Source organism: Macrobrachium nipponense, chromosome 15 (genome assembly GCF_015104395.2).
Source record: "Macrobrachium nipponense isolate FS-2020 chromosome 15, ASM1510439v2, whole genome shotgun sequence".
NCBI lineage: Eukaryota > Metazoa > Arthropoda > Malacostraca > Decapoda > Palaemonidae > Macrobrachium > Macrobrachium nipponense.
Window position 1 is genome coordinate 18,022,643 of NC_087208.1, and position 9,207 is coordinate 18,031,849.

Genomic DNA, 9,207 nt, shown 5'->3' on the forward strand with positions numbered 1-9,207 from the left:
TATTGTTAAGACCAATGGTTTGTTAGCTATGAAAAATATAAATTGATTAAAAATTGTCATATTCATGATATCATCTAGTTTCCTCTTTGAGGCAATTGGGAACATCGTGTAACTTTTCTGGGTTGTATGAACCCTTAATGTTTTATCTCTTGAATAAAATTTGGTTTCTTTTAAATTTTCAAGTTGTGGTGTCTTTTAAAATCATATAGTATACAGACTGAGCTTATGAAGGGATCTAGTCTCCCAAAGTTGATGGTGTATTTTGTATACGGCTTTCTATTCTTGTGAATTTTTCAGGTTGTGCAAAACATGAGGAGTGAATCCTTGTTGTCAATTGAGGTGCTACAAGATGCTGCTGGTGAAAGATTTAGACTACTACTAAGACTTCTTAGTCATAACAACAATGCACAAACATAGTGAAGAATCTCTTCCATTCAGTGATGGAGCTGATGAGACCTTGTGAATGAGACAATATCTGTAAAGACTGAACAGTACTTGTCTGCTGATGAACCTGCCATTCATGTTAGTGGACTGATTTAACTTAAAAAAAGCATTCCCATAGAAACAAGTGTTATGTAGCGGCTTACAGACTTCCTAAGGAACTGTGAAGTGTGTCTGTGCTGCTGAACTTTTGTGAAGACTACTCAGTGCCTGTCAGCATAGTTGATAATTGGATTTTATATTTGACAGTTAATGTTTATTTTCTTCACTTATTGTTTCATGTCTTGTTATTTGTTTTACTTTCTCATCCTGTTATTGTTTCCATATTGACTTCATTAACATAAGTACTACCATAGTTTGGCAATATCTTTAACTCTTAAAGGTACAGTCATGTGGCATTAAGTGACAGGTGTTCCTACACAAATACTAACCTTTGTGTTTTACATATGCCTCAGTGCTAGTAGGCTTTAAAATTGAGCATTAGAAAAAGTAACTACCATTGGGTTATCAGATGGAATTGCTGGATAATGATAGAATTGCCTTATTGTGGGACAATTCTGGCTTCATACAACTAGTTTTTGTCCCCTTTTAATAGGTTGTGCTCTGCTGAGCAAATGTCATAATTTAGTTGTGTGTTCAGTTTTGATGCATAGGAATAATTATTCCTTCAATGGTTGTATCTGTCGCTGTATTCTTTACACTTAGCCTTTCTTCCCAGCAGATGCTAGCTCATGCATTTTACAATTTTTGTTAGTTAACTACTGGAATTTGGTTTAGAGGATATGTGTAGGAACTAAAGAAATAAATTAATTCCAGATTTAAGTAAAGTACTGTATGTAGACAAAGCTGTAGTGTAGGCTAACAAAATGCAGTATGTGTACAGGCCTAAGACAGGACTCTTTACAAATTGGAACAATCTCTTGGTTATCTGTTCTGAATGATAATTGAAGGAGGGTTTTAACAAGGGCAATTAAGTATGCTCAGCTTTTGTATAAGAATGTTGAAAGGTATTGGATGATGGCCATTCATAATGATATGATACACGAGGCAATGCCAATCTTTAACTGTTGCCTGCCTCCCAAGAGTGAAGGACTTCCTTGACTAATTACAAGTAGCAGGGTATGCTGTAGCACTGTTATTTTCCCAATCCAAAATATTCAGCATAGATGATAATACCTGTTTGAAATGAGAATTATATAAATAGACCCCTTGTGGGTTCATACTAAGAAAATGAAAGAAATAGATCTTTTTATGGATTGCTTAAAGAAAAGTTTCTAGTTGAAAGTTCTTTATGTAGATAAGACAGCTTCCACCTCCTTTAGTATGAAACTGCAGCTTTGTAACTTGATTTCAAATGTCAACACAAGTAGACAGTACAGTTCGGGACGTGTGGGAGACTTAATTGATGTCAATAGGTGTTTCAGCAATATGGTATTCAGTAATGAACTCTGTAGATTGTTGTGTTGGTGGAAGTAGTAGACGAGTGTACAGACTTAGCGAGTTTTAGATCTAGGGTACTTGGATTTATTTTTATTATGAAATGTAATTTGCTGTCAAGAACCACATAGTAACATCAAAATTGGACTTATTTTGACTTAGCTCTCATAGGAGTGGAATGGTTTGCCTTGCCCCTATCCCAGTATTTTGGAGGATGGTAACAAAAGTGGTAATGGCTGCCTCAAGGTTAGCTTGAGCTGTGCGATCAAGATATTCCTTTAGCATGCATTTTTGTTGTTTTTGAGTTGTTTAAAAATGTCAAATTAAGTCTCAAAACACTGTTCCTCATTGTATGTAAAGGTTATGGTTTGGAAAGCTGATAGGGATGCAGAGATATAGATGGTAAACAAACATTAGTACTGGTTTTTGCTGGCCAATCAAGATAGAATTGAAATCCTTAGGTTTGGTATCATTGCTTCATTCCTTTGCAAGAGGGTACCATTGTGAACATGACCTTTGGTAGCACAGACAGTGTCATGGAAGATTTTGTTAGCTAGCTTTTGCAGAGGAGTACTAGATCAGTTTTTGTGGAAGTGGCATTAGCTGGAGTAACATTTGATGGAGGAGCAGGATTTCCTAGAAAATGGTATTGGATTATGCAGTGACATTGCTATTGGGGAAACTAGTGATGGTGGGTGTTGGTCAGCAGTTTTTCATGTTACCAGTATAGATCTTTATCCTGAATGCTACAGCAGTTTTAAGGGCAGTTATCAATAGAGTCCTTTCAATAATTTAAAGTATATTACCCTTAAGATGGGAATGAATGCTTATGTTCTTTGTCCTCCATGGATGGATTTCTTGGCTGTCATTGTGCGTAGGATTTTCATTTCCAGGTGATGTTCCACACTGTAAGTGATGGTACATATGCTTCAGTTAAAGGAGGATTGTTCTCCAGGTTCAAGTCTTGGACTTTTAACCAACTCCCATTTTTTCAGAATTTATGCAATTCACAGCTTGATGGATGCTTATTTGTGAGCATGGCTATTTATGTAGTTTCCATGTGGAGCAACTCTGGAACTTATCATCCTTGGAGTAACTTCATCCTAACAGGTGGTTGAAGAATATTGTTGAGTTCTATCTACTGGCACTAGCTATCAAAGGCCAAAAAAATCAATAATTAAAATTAAAAAAACAGTAATGAAATGTTATACAGTAATGTTCTGATATCCTGATTGGTTGTTAAAATTCAAGTTAGGTAATCCTACATCAAAAACACTTTTTTCATTAGCACAAATGGAAGGCTGAGGAACATTGTCAGGGACAGGCTACCACCAGTTGGAGTTCAGAGAAGGTACAGGAAATCGGCCCAAAATTTTATCAAAGGAAAATGTTCTACAACTTTTAAGACATCATGACAGTATGGTTACTGTGCTAGTTTTCTATATCCTTTATTAGGAAGACAGTTTTTCTACAACTCTCTCTCCATGCTCATTGTGGGTGAGATGTGTGTCAACTTTTACAGTTGCCCTGTCCAAATGATTCCACCATTTTTGTAGATTTTAAGGGAAGGAAATAATTAAATTTGTCGTTGGCAGCAGCCTCAGATTCTATGGTTCTTTAATCTCATAACTGAAATTAGTGGGAATGTAAATATCCATGCATTTATTTCTCCTTGTTCATTCTTTGGAGACAATTAAAAATAGTAGTTTCTACATGAACTTTCCTAATAAATAGTAGTCTCTGCATGAACTTTCCTTGGACATTTTCCTAGAGTTCTAGGGGTACATAAATCTTTTCACCTTGATCTGGTCTTCATAGCAAAGCTAGTTCCAGTCACTCATGCAGTGCAGAAATGAAGGTTAATTAGCATTTTGTTTAATCAAATCAGTTTAATTTTGATGCAAATGCTCTTCTGTCTCAACAGAGCATTGAATTTGCAATTAAAATGCAGATCCACAGTTATGCCCTTCCTTTTATATATGGCTGCTCATCAGAGACTGGCCTTAAAATAATTTCTTAATAATGTAGGCCTTAAAATCATTTCTTAATAATGTAGGAGATTGCTAGCCCATATTCATTTAACCACAGCTGGCAATCCTTAGACAATTATTTTAATTTGAAATGGTGTATTTCACCATCTATTGGCACTCGAGGCATATGTAAAATAAATGTATTTTACAAAACTTTTAACAGTGTTTATAGAGTCTTGAATTACTGAAATCAGTTTAATTCTTTCGGTTTCAAAGTTAAGAATTGCAGCTCTCAGTATTAATATGAAACTAGAATTTTCTTTTGCAGAAAAAAGTAGACTTCTGGCACATGAGCTGTGTTGAATTTGGGGTACAATACAATTAATAATTGTAATCAAGTCAAATTTATTTTGGCTTTTCATGTGAATCATTGTTATTTAAGCCAATGGAAAGTGCCTTTAAGCCAGTAACAGATGATGTTCTGAAAACTGTGAGGTCCAATTGTATTTACATTCAAAATAGTACTAGGGTTGTTAAAAAAAAATATTTAAGTTTATTTTAAAATTGACGAGTGCCTCATGATGTTTGTATCTCATGCCAGGTTCATTTGTGTAAATTATTGTTCAGAAAAGAATGAAAACTATATAAAGCATAATTATATGTATGTATTCATTGTAAATAGAGAACACTGCCTTATATTTTCTAAACTCTTGCAGTTGCTTCATGCTAGCATTTTCATCAAGATTGTGCCATCTAAACATAAAGAATCTGAAGTTTATATTGATTTTACTCAAGAACTGTCAAATGTTACCATCTGGAAAAATGAGATTTGGATGACACTACTTTTATTATAAACTTTTTTTTTAAAGTTAATAAGTTAGACTTCATTGTTTAGTAAACAGAACTCATTAATATTTGTATTCTAGACACTTTTTTCACTCTGCCCATAAGGCTATGGTCATATTGTTTGTAGATTATTTTAAAAATAGGCTAAATATTTTTCATAAAAAGATGTTGGTGCTTTACACAGATACTTTAAGCAGTCAGGTCGCAGGACTTGAAAAACATTTTCGTGAATGTTTTAATAGTAATTTTTTAATACACTAGAGAATTAAAAATACTTGGGCACAGGAAATTAAACTCATAATGTAAATTTTCAGGTTACTTAATGAGTTTAGTATTTATTAACCAATAATGTAGGTGTTGTTGCTTGTTGTTCTGCCTAAGCACATGACTACATGGATGCTTAAAAAGAAACTACTTGTTATATATACACACCTGTGCATTATGATAGTCGTTCAGTATATTGATGGCATTTGCAGTTCTCTACAGGTTTCATTGCCACTTGCATACAAAACAATTCACTTCATGATGCCAGATAGTTGTTGGTAGTACCTTTTTTAAGTGTGCATTTCCATTATTCATGAATGTGTTTGTGACACACTCAGATTTGCTGTGATGTTGGGGCGTTCACATCATTAAGTGGGAGAAATAATAGCTGAACATGTCCGTAGGTCATTCATGCTGTTTCGGTTAATAAACATGCTCTGGATCAGAATCTGGCAACAGTGGTAACATCTGTAGATAAGGTTATTATGTATGCCAATAAACTGAATTTAGAGGGGTAGGTTATGGTTCAATTGCTTTAAGAAAATTTTTTCTTCTACTTGAGTTATCCTTTGTACTTACTGTCATTAACATGAACTTTACAAGAGTATCACTGCCAAAGTTATTGTTTCAAATTAAATTGTAAAATGCATTCTCTCATAGTGGATTTTGAAATGCCACATTAGTTTTTGGAATCTTGTATATAAAACATTGTAATGTTAAAACCTTTTTATCTTGATGGTGCACAAAAGTAAGGATCTGGAATATCCTTGAACTTCATTATATCATTGTAATCAATGCTATTTTCATAACACAAATAAGAAATTTTTTTGCTCTTCATTGCATATATTAAGTTTTATACAACCTCACAAAATTGTCATTGAATTCCATACTATAGCTATATATATTATCTATCAAAGACATTTTTCATTTCTTGTAAATTGCATTGACATCATTATCACTTTACACAGTGTTCATTTGAAATTCAAATAAATCTCCATTCATCATTTTTAAAAAGTGTTTCCTCTTTAATAGGTAAAAACCACAAGTAAACTAGAAAGGATTAGTCAGGTCTTTATTTAATTTGGGTAAATCATTCACAGAGATTCTGTCATAGGAAAACCGCATAAGCTACAAGAATATTATTCTGACTACCATTTGACATTGACAGGGAGCTGTCAAGAATGTTGTTCGGATGATTGCAATATAAGACAGTTACTTTTTGTTACGCTTTCAAAAAGGAACACCTACCCCCTTTGATGAAAGCATGTGCTAGATTGTAATGGGATTGATTACAGCCGAGCTCAGAGGGTTAAAGTTGTATGAAATGCAGTGGCCTATAAATAAAGTAGATGACCTCATTGAAATAGGTCAAGAAATATCAGTCATCCAGCTACTTGAGGTTATTTAAATATTAAATGGCCATCAGGATAATTTTACAAAAATGTTTTAATTAATGCTCATATAAGTGTGTTTTTGTTTTTTACTTCACGATGACTCTAATTAGTGGTATCTGAAACAAAATTTCATTGTTCACCAAATAGAAATTCTTATTTCCGGTTCATTCTTTCTAGATTTAATTATTATTGGAAGCTTTCAATGTGAAATATGCAGGAGAAAAATAAGCTAGTTTAGAGAATATTTTTGCTTGTCTTGGAAATTAGGCAGAAAATTAACTTTGGTATACTTTAACTACACTTCTTTTCATTTTTTAAATAATATTTGGATATGGTTACTTTGCCTAACGCCTAGGATATTTTTTTCTATGTAAGATTTCCCACTTATCATGCTGGAGTCAACTGGTTGTGAAAGAATGTTTTCTTAATTTGTGTGTGGGGGTTTTACAAATGTTTAATTTTGTAAGTAACATCATAGGATTATGATCTCAAGATACCTTCAGGCACTCTCAGATTTTCTACAAATGGCCTTACTTCTCTAATTTTTAAGAGGTTGTGTAGATTTTTTTATGAAGGATGATTTCATCTTGCTCATCCATCCTATTAAATTTCCTAGACACTGAATACTGTGGAACCTGCATTTCATGGCCTATAGTAGGTACGAGTTTGCCCTTGTAGGTATTTCCATCAAACACTATAGTGTGGATTGTGACCTTCATTTAAGTTCATTAGATATTACTCATTTTTTTTGTTTTCCATCAGCATTTGTAGATTTTGCTAACCTTGTTTTTTTATTTGTGTACATACATATACATTGTTTAAGTGTACTCATACATAGAAAGCCCTCCTCAGAATTTATTGTAAATCTTTGGGTGGTTTGCTTTCCATAATTGCCTTGCTTAATGACAATCAAAATCAGTAAATAAAATTACTGCAAACAACTGTAATTCAGTAATTTAACAAGGCAATTGACTCAGGATTTTAATGAAATACAGTTTTTCATCAAAGACTTTTATAAAAACAATGTATATGCACTATTCAGTAGGAGAGGTATTAAAGACATTAACTTTGTTGCTCTAGTTTGTTGGTAGATTTATTATTGTTGCCTTAGGTTACTCAAGATTTCTTTTAACACTTGTTACTTGGGTCATTGAAATTAAATGAATTTTAATATCATTTGTCCTTGAAATGGATTAGATGTGAGGGTTATGGCCAAGATCCGAAAAGGGTTTTAGGTCTGAGCACTGAAGAAAAGCTTTTGAAACATTTTTCTTGGGTTGGGTTACTTCTTTCACCTGACCAATCTTGATAATTCTCTTTTATTGATATAACCTTTTGATAATTCAATAATTTAAAAATTTGTAGAGATATCTTTAATGATTACAATCATCGCATAGTAATCTTGGGTGAATTGTAGTACTCTTAGCTTTTATCTGAAGTATTTGTTGGGAAACTAGATTTTGATATTTTATGCTGGAGTTCTGCTTTAATATGTTCTTTGTACCTATATGTAATTATTTTTTAACTCTGCTATATTACAGGTTAGAAAAATTGTTTTTATCTCAAGATGAATTTTATTTTTGTATATGGGAATTTACAGAGTTTAATTAAATATATATTTGTTAGGCCAAGGATCACGAAAATTACTACTTAAGAATTTTTTTTAGTCCAGGATTGATGCACACTGGTCTTGTATCCCTGCCTTGATACTGTAAACTGTTTGGCTTCTGTTTTGCAAGGCTGGTGTTGGCTGTGATGGCAGGGTATAAACCGAGTATTAAGATTCTGTCATACATTGAAAAAAATCTTTGAATTTCCTAGCCAGGGTTGCTTGTTAAAATATGATACACTGAATTCAACTGTGATAAGTTTTATTCAGGTGTTGGAGGATAGGGTAGAACAGCTTATGTGGAAGTCATAATTTATAACCAAACAGTACAAAACAAGATCAAAAAGTTTCATTTTGACTTTTATTTGGTTGTCATTATTTGCTGCACCATTTAGCATTATGTTCTGAGTTGCAGTCAACAGCACACTATGATTAATCTTCAAAAGTTAAAATTATATATTGGTAATAACTTGGCTTATTTTAAAATTTGATGATTGCAACGAAGTGTTCACTAACAAATATTGTGTACAAATTAACAATCTCATGATGAGAATACTTCTTTAGTATCCTGCTCACAATGGACACACTATTTTTACATATCTTTCTAAATGGAAAAAATCTTGAGTTAGCACTTGAAAACTACTACTTCAACAGGTATCCCTGATTTTTGTTATTTTTTCATAATTTTGTGGGAGGGGGTTAGCTTCTTTAAATACAAATACTAATGACATTTATCATAGTGATTATCATCCATCACTCACTTCCCTAGGAAATATTCAGAATTGCTAGTAAAGTAGTATGTTTTATGACATTGTCAAGTTTAATTCTGTGATATTTATTCTAACATGTACATTTGAAGCTAGTCTGGTTAAATTTCCTTTTAGTTTCAGTCAGTCTAATGAAACTAAATTTACAAGTCGTCCTCCCTCCACTCAAGAAAAAAATAAAGCATTTATTGTTAATAGAGCTGCATATGTACCCCCAACCATTACAAGGTAAATACATCTAACACATGTAAATTCTCATAATGAATGACTATACTTAATATGAATTGATAGTTATAGTCTTCTGTAGTATAAAATTGCTGTTGTGAAGCAATGGAAACTAAGTGTCACCTTAAACCAAACAGAGAAAATAAAAAGTGAAAACTCGCCTTACAACTCTGTTAAATCTGAATGATGGTTGCCTCCTGATGATGCACTGGCAACTTCAATTCTCCACCATACCTAAAAATGACAAAAGTAAG

General features: G+C 33.0%; 1 protein-coding gene across 4 annotated transcripts in view; it reads left to right on the forward strand.

Annotated features, from left to right (window-relative positions):
* Nucleotides 1–8,923, forward strand: part of LOC135227008 (transcription factor CP2-like) — a 193,976-nt gene extending 185,053 nt beyond the window's left edge. For all 4 annotated transcript variants that reach the window (XM_064266761.1, XM_064266762.1, XM_064266763.1 and 1 more), the window contains one exon: nucleotides 298–8,923. In XM_064266761.1, coding sequence (XP_064122831.1) covers nucleotides 298–417 — 120 coding nt within the window. In that variant the 3' untranslated portion in view covers nucleotides 418–8,923. The remainder of the gene's footprint in view (nucleotides 1–297) is intronic.
* Nucleotides 8,924–9,207: the final 284 nt, after the last annotated feature.